Source organism: Schistocerca nitens, chromosome 8, assembly GCF_023898315.1.
Source record: "Schistocerca nitens isolate TAMUIC-IGC-003100 chromosome 8, iqSchNite1.1, whole genome shotgun sequence".
Lineage (NCBI taxonomy): Eukaryota > Metazoa > Arthropoda > Insecta > Orthoptera > Acrididae > Schistocerca > Schistocerca nitens.
The window spans coordinates 95,899,236-95,918,336 of NC_064621.1; the positions used below are offsets into that span (position 1 = coordinate 95,899,236).

The window sequence follows — 19,101 nt, forward strand, 5'->3', positions numbered from 1 at the left end:
AACCTCCATGGCACTAGAGAGAGGTGTAGAAGATAAAAACTATAGGAGAAGACAGGGATCTGAATACAACCAACAAACAATTGAGGACATAGGGTGGTTGGTTCATTTGGAGAGTCTCTTGACATAGGATACACACGCAACTCTGAGATGAAGAGCTTGGGGCACGAGATGAATTCGTAGGGACCGCATCAAACCATTCAGAAGACTGACTGACCTCTACTATAGCAGGAATACTTAAGCTTGTCAACTGCTGGACCAAGTGCATTGAAGAGGAAACAGAATACGCTGATAAATAATTGCAAGTCAATCCACAGTTTTATTTTTTAAATATGTTGTAGATTAAATTTTTTATTCTTGCTCATAGTTTTTCAGATGAAACCATTTTTCCTGACTGGTTTATTATTCGACAGAATTACTACTGCGTGACGAATAGTCAGTTTACACTACTTTCTCATTATCAACCTATATAAAATATTGTTTTCAAAAAATGGGAAACTGGATCTTGAAACAGTAAAAAATATCACCGCTTAACACAAAAGCCACTCATGTTTTCAACAAGATAGTAACAATGGGAGAAGTTTGGAGGTGCTAAAGTAATTTACTTGGTCCAGCATAGCAAGGATATTCTAGAGATTACTAATGGTTGACTTACTAAACTTCGTGTACGTCAATGTAAATGCATGGAAGGTTAATAGCAACAGTCACAGTAGAAAGCTTTTTAAAAGATGAATCTAACTATTCACGAAATAATTTGATGCATCGTTCACGTTTTCATCACTTAAGAGAATAGTAGTGAGAGACTGGAATTTCGTGGAATATAACGACTTTAGTTTCAAAATAAAATACACTGACAGTTCACGTAATTTAATTTCTTTATACAACTTGCAACCAGAGTTTCGGGAATAGTAATATTCCTATTGACAACAACGTGCAGTCAAATCCAAACTGGAAACAGAAATATAATCCCCTTGCTCAACTGTCTCTGTGGCCTCACGATGTTTGACTGCTGATATGTAAATACATGGGACATCATTAAAATAATATCAGGACATGCGAATTTGCAAGGGTAGTAAATGAAAACCGGAACAGAAGAGAATCGAAGCATTTGAGATGTGGTGCTATAGACGAATGTTGAAAATTAGGTGGACTGATAAGGTAAGGAATGAGGAGGTTCTACGCAGAATCGGAGAGGAAAGGAATATGTGGAAAACACTGATAAGGAGAAGGGACAGGATGATAGGACATCTGCTAAGACATGAGGGAATGACTTCCATGGTACTAGAGGGAGCTGTAGACGGCAAAAACTGTAGAGGAAGACAGAGATTGGAATACGTCAAGCAAGTGCTACTCTGAGATGAAGAGGTCAGCACAGGGGGTTTTTTTAGGTTAGAGGGACCCCCCCCCCCTTGGGCGAAACGATAAAATACCTGACGGCTTACCAGAGAGAACATTATCATCGTTGATAAAGAACGTCCGTCCTCAGAGACCAAAAACAGGAAAAGTTAACGTAATATTGGTAAACTGCAGGAGTATCCAGGGCAAGGTTCCTGAATTAGTATCTCTTATTGAAGGAAATAGTGCGCATATAGTATTAGGAACGGAAAGTTGGTTAAAACCGGAAGTGAACAGTAACGAAATCCTAGACACAGAATGGAATATATACCGCAAGGATAGGATAAACGCCAATGGTGGAGGAGTATTTATAGCAGTAAAGAATTCAATAATATCCAGTGAAGTTATTAGCGAATGCGAATGTGAAATAATCTGGGTTAAGTTAAGTATCAGATATGATAGTCGGATGCTTCTATAGACCACCTGCATCAGCAACCGTAGTAGTTGAGCGCCTCAGAGAGAATCTGCAGAACGTCGTGAAGAAGTTTCGTGATCATACTATTGTAATAGGGGGAGACTTCAATCTACCAGGTATAGAATGGGATAGTCACACAATCAGAACTGGAGCCAGGGACAGAGACTCTTGTGACATTATCCTGACTGCCTTGTCCGAGAATTACTTCGAGCAGATAGTTAGAGAACCAACTCGTGAAGCTAACGTTTTAGACCTCATAGCAACAAATAGACCGGAACTTTTCGACTCCGTGAATGTAGAAGAGGGTATCAGTGATCATAAGTCAGTGGTTGCATCAATGACTACAAGTGTAATAAGAAATGCCAAGAAAGGAAGGAAAATATATTTGCTTAACAAGAGTGATAGGGCACAAATCGCAGAATATCTGAGTGACCACCATCAAACGTTCATTTCTGAGGAAGAGGATGTGGAACAAAAATGGAAAAAATTCAGAAACATCGTCCAGTACGCCTTAGATAAGTTCGTACCGACTAAGGTCCAAAGCGAGGGGAAAGATCCACCGTGGTATAACAATCATGTACGAAAGGTACTACGGAAACAAAGAAAGCTTCATCATAGGTTTAAGAGTAGTCGAATCATAGCTGATAAGGAAAAGCTGAACGAAGCGAAAAAGAGCGTAAAGAGAGCAATGAGAGAAGCATTCAACGAATTCGAACATAAAACATTGGCAAACAATCTAAACAAGAACCCTAAAAAGTTTTGGTCATATGTAAAATCGGTAAGCGGATCTAAATCCCCTATTCAGTCACTCGTTGACCACGATGGCACCGAAACAGAGGACGACCGAAGAAAGGCAGAAATACTGAATTCAGTGTTCCGAAACTGTTTCACTGCGGAAAATCGTAACACGGTCCCTGACTTCAGCCGTCGCACGGACGCCAAAATGGAAAATATTGAAATAAACGATATCGGAATTGAAAAACAACTGCTATCACTTAGTAGCGGAAAAGCATCCGGACCAGACGAGATACCCTTAAGATTCTACAGTGATTATGCTAAAGAACTTGCCCCCTTTCTATCAGCAATTTATCGTAGATCTCTGGAAGAACGTAAAGTACCTAGCGACTGGAAGAAAGCGCAGGTCGTTCCCATTTTCAAGAAGGGTCATAAATCAGATGCGAATAATTATAGGCCTATTTCGCTTACGTCAATCTGTTGTAGAATAATGGAACATGTTTTGTGTTCTCGTATTATGACGTTCTTAGATAATACAAATCTCCTTCATCATAACCAACATGGATTCCGCAAACAGAGATCATGTGAAACTCAGCTCGCCCTATTTGCCCAAGAAATTCACAGTGCCGTAGACACTGGCGAGCAGATTGATGCCGTATTCCTGGACTTCAGGAAGGCATTTGATACGGTTCCGCACTTACGTTTAGTGAAAAAAAATACGAGCTTACGGAATATCGGACCAGGTTTGTGATTGGATTCAGGATTTCCTAGAAGAAAGAACACAACATGTCATTCTTAACGGTTCAAAATCTGCAGATGTAGAGGTAATTTCGGGAGTACCGCAAGGAAGCGTGATAGGACCTTTATTGTTTACAATATACATAAATGACTTAGTTGACAACATCGGTAGCTCCGTGAGGCTATTTGCAGATGACACGGTTGTCTACAAGAAAGTAGCAACATCAGAAGACTCGTACGTACTCCAGGAAGACCTGCAGAGGATTAATGAATGGTGCGACAGCTGGCAGCTTTCCCTAAACGTAGATAAATGTAATATAATGCGCATACATAGGGGCAGAAATCCATTCCAGTACGATTATGCCATAGGTGGTAAATCATTGGAAGCGGTAACGACCGTAAAATACTTAGGAGTTACTATCCGGAGCGATCTGAAGTGGAATGATCACATAAAACAAATAGTGGGAAAAGCAGGCGCCAAGTTGAGATTCATAGGAAGAATTCTAAGAAAATGTGACTCATCGACGAAAGAAGTAGCTTACAAAACGCTTGTTCGTCCGATTCTTGAGTATTGCTCATCAGTATGGGACCCTTACCAGGTTGGATTAATAGAAGAGATAGACATGATCCAGCGAAAAGCAGCGCGATTCGTCATGGGGACATTTAGTCAGCGCGAGAGCGTTACGGAGATGCTGAACAAGCTCCAGTGGCGGACACTTCAAGAAAGGCGTTACCCAATACGGAGAGGTTTATTATCGAAATTACGAGAGAGCACATTCCGGGAAGAGATGGGCAACATATTACTACCGCCCACATATATCTCGCGTAATGATCACAACGAAAAGATCCGAGAAATTAGAGCAAATACGGAGACTTACAAGCAGTCGTTCTTCCCACGCACAATTCGTGAATGGAACAGGGAAGGGGGGATCAGATAGTGGTACAATAAGTACCCTCCGCCACACTCCGTAAGGTGGCTCGCGGAGTATAGATGTAGATGTAGATGTAGAAAGGAATTCGTGGCGGGCCGCATCAAACCAGTCAGTAGACTGATGACCAAAAAAAAGTAAATGAAGAGTGGAGCTGATGATCTAAGAACTATTTGTAAAACACATACTGCAAAAGAATTCAGTACACTCAACAACAATTTAAAATACAATATGTGCTCTAATAAGGTCACAGTCTACTTGTAAAACATTTGTTTTCACTCACTCACTGGTCATACCGGACTCGAGAGTTCATTACCGCAGCAACGTATTTTCGCCATCTGTCCCTGCCTTGGGCTTTTTCCTTCCATTCACCTTCAATACCTAGGCTCCTCAAATCAGCCTTCACATTGTCCTCACATCAACGCCTCGGTCTCCTCAGAGGAAGTTTTCCCTCTAAGTGCCCTACCAGTACTCTGCGCGCTGCCCTGCCCTTCCTACGTGATATAATAATACTGATTATGTCAGGGCTGGAATAGAGTTCGTGATCCTCTTCGTTATGCAGTTTTCGCCACTCTCCGCTAATGTCATCCCTTTTTGCTCCAAAAATTTTCCTCAAAATTTTGTTTTCAACTACTCGAAACGGCTTTTCATTTTGCACAGCGAGAGACCAAGTCCCACACCCATACAGCATAACTGGTAGAATAATAGTTTTGTACATTATAATCTTCAAATTCCTAGACAATATCCGTGATGAAAGTAATCTATTCAGTGAGAAGTAGCACGCATTCCCCGCCCCCTATTCTCTTCTTCAGTTCGGATTCAATCTCATTTCTCGAAGTGATGTCCACGCCTAGATACTTAAATGTGTTCACTTTTTCAAACTGCATGTCTCCAACTCTTAACATTTCCTGATCTACTGCTGTTGGCATTCTAGTAGTAACCTGGTATTTAGTTTTTTCTTCACTTATCCTTAGACCTACATCTCCACTAGCCTTGATTAACGCATTTGTTTTACTAAATTAAATGTTTCTGAGCACTGGTTTGTCACTGGGTTCAGAATAACAAACAAAGATAGAGGAGACTATACTTAAAATTAAGGGACACAGAAAATTACAGGATTAAATCACATTAAAAATTAAATTTCAAACTTTTAAACAACTATCAAAATGTCTGTATTTTTAAGGCAAAATACGCTTCACAAACAAAGATAAGAACTGTTTTAATATAAATATAACAGAAAACATAAATCAGAGAACAGAACAAATTTCTTGAATGGAAAGTAATTTACTGATGACACATCGTAAACAAATATCAGACACTTTTCATGTTGGCTAGCGATAAGTTTGATTACAAAATCTCCTTAGCAATTGATCTACTGTCCTAAGAGCATACAAAAATGAGCTTGATAAAATTCAGCTATAGCCTACATATCAAAGAATTTTTTATATCACCAGTTATCTGAAAAATAAACATTATACTGATAGTGATGAATTCAGTAGTAAAATAATCAAATATTTGTCAACTGATCTTTGTGACATAACAATTTATGTCATTAATTAGCCCCTCAATAGGAATACTGTATTTCCACAGAGAGACGTAAGGGTGGTGTCAAACCAGTTCACAAAGAACGTAGTAAAGAAGTGAAGAGCAACAATATCCAAATACTGATTGGTCCACAACATAATTATCACCAGACTGAAATAAAAACTTACAATATCATGTACAACACAATTCATAAACACTTAGAACAGGAAAAGAAATTACACTGACAATCTGGATTTCCAGAACATGACTAAATTCGACTTGACATGATACATTATTGTCAGCCAATCGGAGATTTTTACAATTGAGAATATTTGTGATTTAGCGAAGGGTTTTGCTTGTGTGAGCCACGATGTCCCCAACAAAAGCTAAAAAGAGTAGAGCGTAATCCACAATATTGGTCTTAACATCATAAAAGAATTCGTTGTGCATCAATTATAACTTTACTCCGCAGTGACAGGTATTCAGAAACTTATGAAAATGGGCTTGGTGTAATGTTTTAACTTCCATCTTCCATTGTCTGTAATATACAGTAATCACTTCCAAGTTACTCTAGGATGAGATGTTTTTAGTTTTTTCTTTCCTTTTTGAGCATGATGCATATATGAAAATAAAAGGCGATACTGATCCCCTAACCAAAAATCCAACTGCTACAGTATTTGAAAATACCAACAAATGGTTCACTGCAAATGGACTGTCATCAAATTTTTATAATGCTTAGTACATGCAGTTCAGCACTTTCCACAAAACTCTGAACCCTATTATCAAAATCTATTACAACTCTCTCAAATTTTAGAATCAGATGGTCTTTAGATCTTGAGGCTGTAAATAGATCACAACATGTGATCAGTTTAGGCTCCAGAGAAATAAAGGAACACGTTAAGTAATACACAGCCTATAATTTGTCACAGAAGGTACACTAAGGAAAGACAGACCTACATTTACAACATTTGTAGATTTAGAAAAAGATTTTGTCAGTGTTGACTACAGCAGATTCTTTGAAATTCTGAAATTACTAGGGATAAAAACTACCTACAATTCACACAGAAACCAGGCTGTAGTTATAAGAGTGGAATGAAATTTGTACAAAGCAGTAGTTAAAAATGGAGTAAGACAGGGTTTTAACCTAATCCCAATGTTATCCTGTGCACATCAAAACTGCTAAAGAGTACCAAGGAGAAATTTGGAAAGGGAACTGAAATTTAAGAAGAAGAAATAAAATCACAAACTCGATGATGATACTGTAATTCTATCAGAGACGGTAAATTACTTAAAAAAATTGAGTGGAACGGATAGCATCTTGAAAAGATGAACGTCAATGAAAGTAAAACAACGATGATGGAATGTAATCGAGTTAAATCACCTGATTCTGATAGATTAGAAAATGAGGCACTAAAAATAATAAATGGCTTTCTATATTGGCAGGAAGTAAAGAGCTGAACTACAGGTGACATAAAATACCAACTTACAATAGCAAGAAAAGCCTTTTTTGGAAAAAGGAAATTTGCCAATGCTGAATATAAATTTAAATAGTAGGAAGTATTTTATGAATGCATTTGTCTGGAGTGGTGTGGCATCATATGGAAGTAAAACTTCGACATTTAACTGTTCAGACAAGAAAAGAATAGAAGCTTTTGAAATGTTACAGAAAAATGATGAAGATTGGATGGGTGAACTGAGTAACTAATGAAGAAGTACTGAATTTAATTAAGGAAAACCGAAATTTATGACTCAACCTGACTTCAAGAAGGGATCAGTTCAAAGGATACATTGTGAGGCATCAAGAAATCATCACCTATGTAATCTGTAGAGCTGTGTAAAATTAATATTGTGGAGGGAGACCAAGGCATGAGTACCGAAAGTAGATTCAAAGATGTAGGTTGTACCACTGCAGCAGGTGTGCAGAGATGAAGGAATTTGCACATGATAGACAAATGTGGAGATCTGCATCAAACCGTCTTCTGACTGAAGACTGCAACAATATGTATTGAGACACACAAGCCCTAGACTTATTGAAGTACCTTGATTCAGCTACGTTCTCAATACATGTTATTGCAGCTACAGGTGGTCGTAATTGGAAGAAATTAGTTTATTTTGCATATTTTCATTAACTGATGTTAGAGCATAATTTTTGGGAAGAGGTGAGGGGAGCAAGTTATGTTTAAAGAGATAACATTTTAAGAATAAATGATAGCTACTGTCAGTAACTGAATGCCCCATTGAAACCCTTGATTATTAAAAGAAATTGGAATAGATTTTGAAATGTCTTTTATCTTTACCACTACTGGCACATCAGTTTCCTCATAAGAAAACTACAAAGTGATAGTGTATTAGTAGCACCAATAACAATCTCTACATAATCAACAGTTTAAGTTAATACAGAAAGCAGTCTGGCATGTTCAACAACCTGACACAGTAAATTATTTGTCATCTTAATAAGTGGAGTTAAAGAGTGAATGGACAACATTACATTTAGAAGTTCTTATTGTTACGTCAAAGAGCATCTGCACGGATTTACATAACTATTATATTAGCTAATATTAAGCCCTATTAGCACTTTAAGATTATAATACTTAATAGATTTAAGTCATTATATTGGATTACACTTAAATTAAATGTGCATTTTTTAATCAGTTTCACTGACAAAGAAGTAGCATTTCTTATTTTTCAAAGCAATAAATTTACTGTATTATTTATGTTGGCAGCAGGGTCAAGTGCAATAAGCACTGTATAGTAAAAAACACAGATTAAGGGAAAGTTTTACACAGGGAAGTATAATTTCAAAACTGCTGATAGAAGAGCTGCAGGACAAACGTTGAATGTAAGAGAAAATGTTTATTGCACGTAGCTTATCTAAAACTGATGTAATAATGAGAAATCATAAAACTGTTGTGAAATCAATAAACTTTGAAACATATAATAATCGTATTTGCAGTGCAATACAGAAGATTCCACAATGAAATGTTTTAGATATCGCGTTCTTTATGGATATTCAATGCGTCAGTGGCTACAAACAGTTTTTTTCTGCACACAAACTTTAATTCAAACGCCTCAACGAATCAAAACATAATATTCGAAATCACCTAAAAAATATGAATCATATCTGTATAGTCTGTTAAATATGTTTAGTTCAAGAAGTAGAGAATATATGGTTAGCAGATAAAAATAAAATTCTGTTGCAAAAGATGAATTATACAGAATTAGTGTCTTGCCATTGTTATACACAAGTTGCTGAACTACTCTGTCTAATAACTCTGGCAAAATGTAGTATAATGACATTTGACTTACGAAAAATTGTAAGGCCCTTTCCGCCGCTTCTGAGTCTTCAGTGGAATTGGTGGCTGGCACATAGAAGTTTGAGTTAAGAGCAATACTGACGTATCCTGTAAACAATGTAGTTTCCCAGCAGTTAAAGTGTGTCCATTTCTTAGAATCTTAGTAAAGTTTTATTAAATTACAAGTATTAATGTACCAATCTGTTTAACAAATAATATGAAGACGGATCTTCGCTCTGAAGAAAAAACAAAATTAAAACCAATAAACTTTGAAACATATTACGTATTTGTAGTGCAATACAGAAGATTCCACAATGGAATGTTCTAGATATCGAGTTTTCAATGGATATTTAATGCGTCAGTGGCTACAAACAGTTTTTTCTGTACACAAAATTTAATTCAAAAGCCTCAAAATGACGCACTTTGTCTTAAGAAGTATGAAATCAAGTATGGCGAGTTCCCATCTGTTCTGCACCAGCCACACCACAGTCACACCACAGTCACACCACAGCGGACGGTGTGTCTTTGGGCAGACATGGTTAGTAACAAATGAACGATTACAGAACATTTTGTAAAGTGTAGAGTGCTCGACAGTACCTAATTCAAACGGTTAAAATTTGTTACTTTCACAGGCCCACAGATGGGTGCATCTGCAGCTGGTGACAAGGGCTTCCAGATGTCCCGATTTTCACGGAATGTCCCCGTATTAAGGGGTGTCTGTACCATCCCATGTAAGGCTTTCCCGGGGCACCAAATATCCCGACTTTATGGCTAACAATACCAAATACTAGTATAGCACGTGTTCAGAAATGATCGAGTCATGAAAGTTCCGAAATGAGTTTCTGAATGCGTAGATGCCACTGAACGAGAAAGAAATGTTCGACGAGAGGTTGCAATCAGCCAATGTACAACAGGGAGTCCTCGGCACATGCCCGGACGCCAAACCGCGAGACTTAAGTTGTTGTTTAATTAACACCCCACCGTTGATATCTGCACAGTGGTTGAAAGTCTCTCTGCTTCCCTCTCGCCAATTAAGCGACAGCGAGTTCTTTTGGCAGGCCAGTTAGTTGCGTTCCATAGTGGGAACTGCCCCTTGTGTCCGCCCACTTGTTCGTGTTATGTTTTCATGTGTAATGAGATGTACAAAATTTAAATAATAATAAAAAAACGCAGGAGATAGGCGACTTTAAAATGTGTGCACAATGCTCATCGACATTCCCAAGTAGAAAAACTAAGTAACTGATAGAATATACTCTTGTTCCGAAAGACAGTAAGGGTAAATGCAAAGAATATGAATGAAGCAGCGTTGTGTTACTTAAGTGTGTTAGGTAAACTACACTAAGGAACCTAAACATTGATCCATATTAAAGTTCAAAGTTTAATTAGAATTCCTATTATATGCAAAGCATGCAATACTTTATTATGCTTGCTTTTCTTCATATTTAATCCTTCAATGTGCGGTTTTACTGTCTAAAGATTTTTATGCATATGAGCTTAAGACTCATATGATATCTCAGGAAGACTAATGGAATACTAATAAGTACAATTATTTTTTACTACAAGCCTAAATTTGTAATTTTGATGAACAGATCAGTATGCTTGAGTGCAACAGTATACTAATTCTGCTGATAATGTATTGTAAGAAAATATTAATTTTTTGATTGAAGCTAATGTGCTGCTTCCTGGACTCAGGTAGGCGCGCCGGCCCCGTATCGAATCCGCCTGGCGGATTAACGACGAGGGCCGGTGTGCCAGTCAGCCTGGATGTGGTTTTTAGGCGGTTATCCACATCCCGCTAGGTGAATACCTGGCTGGTCCCCACGTTCCGCCTGAGTTACACGTGTCGCAGACATTTGAAACACGTTCACACTATTTCACGATTTACACTAGGTGCAGACAGCTGGGGTACACTGATCCCATCCCTGGGGGTATGGGGTGGCGGCAGGAAGGCCATCCGGCCACCCCTAAAACTAACCTTGCCAATTCCGTTCTAACCACGCCGACCCTGCCATTGTTGGGGGACTATGGCGAAAGCGAAAGAAAAGTAAGAAATGATTGGAAATTTACGTCTTAATTTTGTGTCCCGAATTTTTAAGTCCTTACTCCACAAATATTTTAAACCACCAGCCCTTCAGTCATGATTTTCTGCAATCTGGATCTGCAATACTACAATGTGTCAAGTTGGCCAACTGCCAATGGGTGTTGCGGGCAGCAGAGTTAGCAAGGTTGACCCCCACAAGAGCAGCTGTGTAGGGGAAAACGAGGCACGCAAAGTAGGCATCTCAAGCTTCGTTACGTGCTTCCACAGAGGCAAAAGCCACTCTCGGATGTAAAAATAGCTTCAGTGTTTTTGCTAATCAAAACTGACATCGTTTCATGTACTGCCACGTTCACTAAAGATACTAAATGCGGCAATTAGGTACACTTATTACAGGGAAAGGAAACAGTTTGAAGCATAATGAAGTACAACATCGTAAAATAGAAGACAACAGAGCTACCTCACACGCTACTGTCAGATGGGTGGCATTGGCTGCAGATAAAAACAAGTGACCACCAGCCGACGCCTTCCGACTTGTACTGAATCGAGCCCGGGGAGCTGAACGGCCGACTTAAACTCCCTGTAGCGGTGGCTCACCTCCTTGGGCGGCCCTGAACTCCTGTTCGTAGAGCCTGTAGGCCATGGCATGCGCACGCAGAATGCAGTGGGCCGCCGTGTAGTCGCCGAAGCCGTGGGCGCCGATGGCCGGTGCGTTAGTGTCCGTGGAGCTGTAGCCGAATGCGATCGTCGTCGGCTCGTTGAACGTCACCCACCACTTCACCTGCCACAAAGAGAAGCGGGAACTCATCCGGTTGACGAAAGTATTACAGACGTCTCTATCTACACATGCATCTCCGCAAGCCACCAAGCGGTAAAAGGCAGAGGATATCTTGTACCTCAACTACTCATTCTCTTTCCTATTCCACTCGCAAACGCCAAGTGAGAGAAAGACGAATACCTATACGCCTTAGTACAAGTCCTGATTTCTCCTTTTGGGTTCACGGTCCTTACGCGAGGTGTACATTGGTGGCAGTAGAACCGTTCTGCAGTTAGTCTCAAATGCCAGTTCTCTAAAATTTCCCAATAATGTTTCACAAAAAGAACATCTTCTTCCAGCCAGCGATTCCCACTCAAATTCATTTCCATGATACTCGCTGTTTGGTCAGATCAACAGCTAATATGTCTAGCAGTGCTTCTCTCAATTACTTCGATGTCCTTCTTTAATTCAAAATACTAGAGCAATACTCAAGAATGTATTGTTTAAAGTTAGTATTCATGTGTAAATGTTCGAAGAAGTGGTAGTTCTCGTAAATTTTGACATATTAAGTATATATTAAGTAAATATGGTCACAACCAAGACAACTTGGGGCTGGTGGCTATCACCTTAACACCTCTATTTGTGAATATCAGTAGTTGAAATCTGCTCAGTTGAGAGAACGGACGACGTAATATATTTCTATGTGTAGTATAGTTTTAATGGTCATTTCTTTGTGTCTTGGTACTGAGTACATGTTCGTGCCAAAGGTGTAAGTGACCCTTAAGCAAATGAAATTCGAAGTTTGGGAGTTTTTATCGATATTTAGTGATTGCTGTAAATAACAGAAATTCAGACAGGATTTTTTTATTGGGTCATTTTTGGAATTTTTTGGTTTTCTTTTGTAATTTGGTGATGAACAAATTCGCGTCAATTGTGTAAGTGAAGTTTAATCTTGAGAAATTCGTGGTATTCAGTTGGTTTATCATTCTTGAATACTTGCTGTAGGCTTAAAGTACTTTTCCTCGAAATTTTAGTGTCATTTTGTTTATGCTTTATTTTTGGCCACGTGTTTCGCGATATTTTTTGGAAACAGCTCCTAGAGATTAGTTAAACAATTACCCAGGGAAGAACAAGCTCAGTTAGCGCGGCTTTATTGATTTATAATGAATATTTTAGTTGGTTTCTTTGTGACCGATGTTGGGGCCACATGTACGTCCCGGAGAGGGCTTACAATATGATAAATTGACTGAACTAACTTATGAACTGCTATAATTGGCTATGAAATCATTTTTGTGTGAGGAAAATTCCTTCATTTTAATCGGTCTGGACGTCAGCGAAGTCTTGATGATGCAGTGGTACTTTATCTCTTTCGAACTGAAAGACAGCTTTGTGCTAATTAATTTTGCAGAGCGCCACAGTAAATTCTTAATGGCCATCAGCCACAGTTGATGTAATAATTTTCGTTATTTCAACTAACGAAAGTTAGCAAATTAACGCACTTCATGAGACTGATCTTACAGCCATCATCCATATTTAAATGACTTGGTTCACGTGTTTGCTGGAGGCTAAATTCATTGCGATGTCCCTTAATCCTAGTGTGTACAGTTTTCTATTGACTGATGCCTGCCATTCTTTGTTTATTTGAATGATAACTGATGCAGTAGTGTTGAGTGTGATATAGGTTTTGTTAGATATTAATCACTGCTTTTATGTAACTCCCTGTTTATCTCTTTTGCTTCGCTTCACTACCACATGCAATAGTACACTCATAGAAGCAGTAATTACAATGATCAGTGTGATCATTGGCATGCCACTGTGAATGGCACGCTTTTTGCTAATATGAAATCATATGCAAATAAACCTTCTCATAACCTTGTAGTGTGACACAATTTTATTATATCCGTAGGAAACCCAGAGCAATCACGATTGGAAATCAGCGTTAGTTGTTATGGAGATTTATGTGAATCATCAGAAATTGTAAATGAACTTGATAGCGAAATTTGCTGATGGTGTGATAAAATTTTGTGCAGCTAAAGCATCAAGTGCCGCTATTGCAATGGCAGAATAATCTCCCCCTCTACCCAGTCAATGCACAAATTTTCAATAATTAATAATATTTGAGAGAAGTTTAAAGAAATCTAATTCAGAGTACTTCCCCCATGAACCATGGACCTTGCCGTTGGTGGGGAGGCTTGCGTGCCTCAGCGATACAGATGGCCGTACCGTAGGTGCAACCACAACGGAGGGGTATCTGTTGAGAGGCCAGACAAACATGTGGTTCCTGAAGGGGGCAGCAGCCTTTTCAGTAGTTGCAGGGGCAACAGTCTGGATGATTGACTGATCTGGCCTTGTAACATTAACCAAAACGGCCTTGCTGTGCTGGTACTGCGAACGGCTGAAAGCGAGGGGAAACTACAGCCGTAATTTTTCCCGAGGACATGCAGCTTTACTGTATGATTAAATGATGATTTGTCCTCTTGGGTAAAATATTCCGGAGGTAAAATAGTCCCCCTTTCGGATCTCCGGGCGGGGACTACTCAGGAGGACGTCGTTATCAGGAGAAAGAAAACTGGCATTCTACGGATCGGAGTGTGGAATGTCAGATCCCTTAATCGGGCAGGTAGGTTAGAAAATTTAAAAAGGGAAATGGATAGGTTAAAGTTAGATATAGTGGGAATTAGTGAAGTTTGGTGGCAGGAGGAACAAGACTTTTGGTCAGGTGGTTACAGGGTTATAAATACAAAATCAAATAGGGGTAATGCAGGAGTAGGTTTAATAATGAATAAAAAAAAAATTAGGAGTACGGGATAGCTACTACAAACAGCATAGTGAACGCATTATTGTGGCCAAGATAGACACAAAGCCCATGCCTACTACAGTAGTACAAGTTTATATGCCAACTAGCTCTGCAGATGATGAAGAAATTGATGAAATGTATGACGAGATAAAAGAAATTATTCAGGTAGTGAAGGGAGACGAAAATTTAATAGTCATGGGTGACTGGAATTCGTCAGTAGGAAAAGGGAGAGAAGGAAACATAGTAGGTGAATATGGATTGGGTGGAAGAAATGAAAGAGGAAGCCGCCTTGTAGAATTTTGCACAGAGCATAACTTAATCATAGCTAACACTTGGTTCAAGAATCATAAAAGAAGGTTGTATACCTGGAAGAATCCTGGAGATACTAAAAGGTATCAGATAGATTATATAATGGTAAGACAGAGATTTAGAAACCAAGTTTTAAATTGTAAGACATTTCCAGGGGCAGATGTGGGCTCTGACCACAATCTATTGGTTATGAACTGCAGATTGAAACGGAAGAAACTGCAAAAAGGTGGGAATTTAAGGAGATGGGACCTGGATAAACTGAAAGAACCAGAGGTTGTAGAGAGTTTCAGGGAGAACATACGGGAACAATTGACAGGAATGGGGGAAAGAAATACAGTAGAAGAAGAATGTGTAGCTCTGAGGGATGAAGTAGTGAAGGCAGCAGAGGATCAAGTAGGTAAAAAGACGAGGGCTAATAGAAATCCTTGGGTAACAGAAGAAATATTGAATTTAATTGATGAAAGGAGAAAATACAAAAATGCAGTAAATGAAGCAGGCAAAAAGGAATAAAAACGTCTCAAAAATGAGATCGACAGGAAGTGCAAAATGGCTAAGCAGGGATGGCTAGAGGACAAATGTAATGATGTAGAGGCTTACCTCACTAGGGGTAAGATAGATACTGCCTACAGGAAAATTAAAGAGACCTTTGGAGAGAAGAGAACCACTTGTATGAATATCAAGAGCTCAGATGGCAACCCAGTTCTAAGCAAAGAAGGGAAGGCAGAAAGGTGGAAGGAGTATATAGAGGGTTTATACAAGGGCGATGTACTTGAGGACAATATTATGGAAATGGAAGAAGATGTAGATGAAGATCAAATGGGAGATAAGATACTGCGTGAAGAGTTTGACAGGGCACTGAAGGACCTGAGTCGAAACAAGGCCCCGGGAGTAGACAACATTCCATTAGAACTACTGATGGCCTTTGGAGAGCCAGTCATGACAAAACTCTACCATCTGGAGAGCAAGATGTATGAGACAGGCGAAATACCCACAGACTTCAAGAAGAATATAATAATTCCAATCCCAAAGAAAGCAGGTGTTGACAGATGTGAAAATTACCGAACTAAAACTGGTAGAAGCGGACCTCGGGGAAGATCAGTTTGGATTCTGTAGAAATGTTGGAACACGTGAGGCAATACTAGCCTTACGACTTATCTTAGAAGAAAGATTAAGAAAAGGCAAATCTACGTTTCTAGCATTTGTAGACTTAGAGAAAGCTTTTGACAACGTTAACTGGAATACTCTCCTTCAAATTCTGAAGGTGGCAGGGGTAAAATACAAGGAGCGAAAGGGTATTTACAATTTGTACAGAAACCAGATGGCAGTTGTAAGAGTCGAGGGGCATGAAAGGGAAGCAGTGGTTGAGAAAGGAGTGAACAGGGTTGTAGCCTCTCCCCGATGTTATTCAATCTGTATATTGAGCAAGCAGTAAAGGAAACAAAAGAAAAATTCGGAGTAGGTACTAAAATTCATGGAGAAGAAGTAAAAACTTTGAGGTTCGCCGATGACATTGTAATTCTGTCAGAGACAGCAAAGGACTTGGAAGAGCAGTTGAACGGAATGGACAGTGTCTTGAAAGGAGGATATAAGATGAACATCAACAAAAGCAAAACGAGGATAATGGAATGTAGTCAAATTAAATCGGGTGATGCTGAGGGGATTAGATTAGGAAATGAGACACTTAAAGTAGTAAAGGAGTTTTGCTATTTAGGGAGTAAAATAACTGATGATGGTCGAAGTAGAGAGGATATAAAATGTAGACTGGCAATGGCAAGAAAATCTTTTCTGAAGAAGAGAAATTTGTTAACATCGAGTGTAGATTTAAGTGTCAGGAAGTCGTTTCTGAAAGTATTTGTATGGAGTGTAGCCATGTATGGAAGTGAAACATGGACGATAACCAGTTTGGACAAGAAGAGAATAGAAGCTTTCGAAATGTGGTGCTACAGAAGAATGCTGAAGATAAGGTGGGTAGATCACGTAACTAATGAGGAGGTATTGAATAGGATTGGGGAGAAGAGAAGTTTGTGGCACAACTTGACTAGAAGAAGGGATCGGTTGGTAGGATATGTTTTGAGGCATCAAGGGATCACAAATTTAGCATTGGAGGGCAGCGTGGAAGGTAAAAATCGTAGAGGGAGACCAAGAGATCAATACACTAAGCAGATTCAGAAGGATGTAAGTTGCAGTAGGTACTGGGAGATGAAGAAGCTTGCACAGGATAGAGTAGCATGGAGAGCTGCATCAAACCAGTCTCAGGACTGAGGACCACAACAACAACAACAATTCAGAGTAGTAGTGGTTAGGTGGTTAGCTTGTGGATATGAACAAACCCCTACTGCCTCCGTACTGATTCGCTGGTTCATGATAAATTCAGGGAGTATTATTTGTTGTGTATTTAATTTATTAAGATTATGAAACTCATTTTGTATCAACAATGAATTCATTCAAATTAGGCCAGTTTTAACAAAATATCCGAGCCCCATCAAACAGTAAGGGATATCTTAAATAGTAGAATTTAACAATAATCAGAAATTTGAAGCAGAACTAATTGTACCTGTTGATACATCACAGCCCAACCAAATAATCAAGCAAGAGGCAGAGTTGCACTGTTGCCTTATGGATCTGTATATAACGCCAGATTTTGTTGGGATTTCTATTAAAATACATACGAGTATGTGTGATTACCTAATATCAAACTATGACTTCTGTGTGCAACAAGGCCAGCAAGGGAATAGCAATGTGATGGTGAACAGTGATAATAAATTTGATTTAGATTATTTGTATGAGCTCCAATACTAGAATAAAGATATATAACAAATTTATATGTCAAAAGGCAATTCCAGGTGTCAACAATGTTTTTGGTAACCATATTCACGATTTTATAAAGTGTCCCTCATATGTGTCCACAAGGAACTCTTATGTCTTCGTTAGCTAAAGAACATGTAATTACCAGTCTGGAAACTATGATTTATAACCACACAATGTTTTTGTGTTTGTCACTGTGGAATGCTGTCTATACTGTCAATAACAGAATTTACAATTTACTCCACTCTACTTCTATGTGGTGAACTATAGTGGATAGATGAACAGATAATGTTCTGTTTTCAATACTGTTCTTCCATTTGTCTACTGGCGCAGGAAGAATATTGGGTGGACCAATGAGAGAAGAGGGAATAGCATCATGTGACGGGGGTTTCACATTGAAAATATTCAATTTGTCATAAACGGAATTTTACGGACTTTTTTCCGATCGTGTGGTAGATGTGTGGTAGATACTCATCCTGTTCGAGCCGCATGTGTCCTGCTAGCCGCACGCTGCACACCGCTTGCTTATATGTTTTTTGATTCGCCTATTTCCAAGAATGTGACGTGGCTCAAGAACGAGTTGAAAAACGAGACTGGAGAGTAAAATACTGAGTAGAATTTATGACTGTTATATTTGAACTTAATCATTGGCCTTTGCGTAGTACCTTCCGTGGGTTCATTCTAACAGATGTATCTGTGTACCAATAAAAACTGGACCCACGTGTTGTGCGGAAGCTTTCATTCGATTTAGTCTACGCTACCATCTCCTAAAACATTTAAAATTTTTCCTAAAAGACCCTGTCTAGATGAATGTCATTCTAAGATTAAAGATACAGACCCTCTATACGAGTTAGGTAACAACACCAGGAAAGTTCAGGATTGGGTTAGATAGAGCAGCAATCAGTCGTGGAATCAAGTTGCTTTAATATGACATTTATAGTCACAACGCAGATCAGATTTCGACCTGTGTCAGGTCGAAATCTGATCTGCTTTGTGACTATAAATGTCATAGTAAAGCAACTTGACTACACGACTGATTGCTGCTCTATCTAACCCAATATAACCACAGTCGTTGCGTGCGCCCACCACATGGAGGGCAACCTGAGGAAGTTCAGGATTATTCGTAAGTAACCCTGGGGTTACACAAGACAACTGTGTGAAAACTACAAGGTCTATTAAAAAGTGATGCATTTTAGTGGCTAGAGCATCTTTCTAAGCTTCGATTCGTAATACGCCCCGTCGCATATTTGCACTAGAGACCGGCATTTAAGAAGATGTCGGCAAGTAATCCAGTCCATATTGCCCAGTAAATTTGTTCGGGCCTGCGGACAGGCAATTCAGTGAACAGATTTTCACCGTGAGCTGCTGT

At 39.1% G+C, this 19,101-nt stretch overlaps 1 protein-coding gene across 1 annotated transcript in view; it reads right to left on the reverse strand.

Moving 5' to 3' along the window:
- The window catches only part of LOC126199419 (myrosinase 1-like), a 100,150-nt gene that overhangs the window by 38,652 nt on the left and 42,397 nt on the right, over window positions 1–19,101 (reverse strand). The window contains exons 5-6 of the mRNA XM_049936337.1: window positions 11,662–11,845; window positions 9,040–9,134 (exon numbers count right to left, since the gene is read on the reverse strand). Coding sequence (XP_049792294.1) covers window positions 9,040–9,134; window positions 11,662–11,845 — 279 coding nt within the window. The remainder of the gene's footprint in view (window positions 1–9,039; window positions 9,135–11,661; window positions 11,846–19,101) is intronic.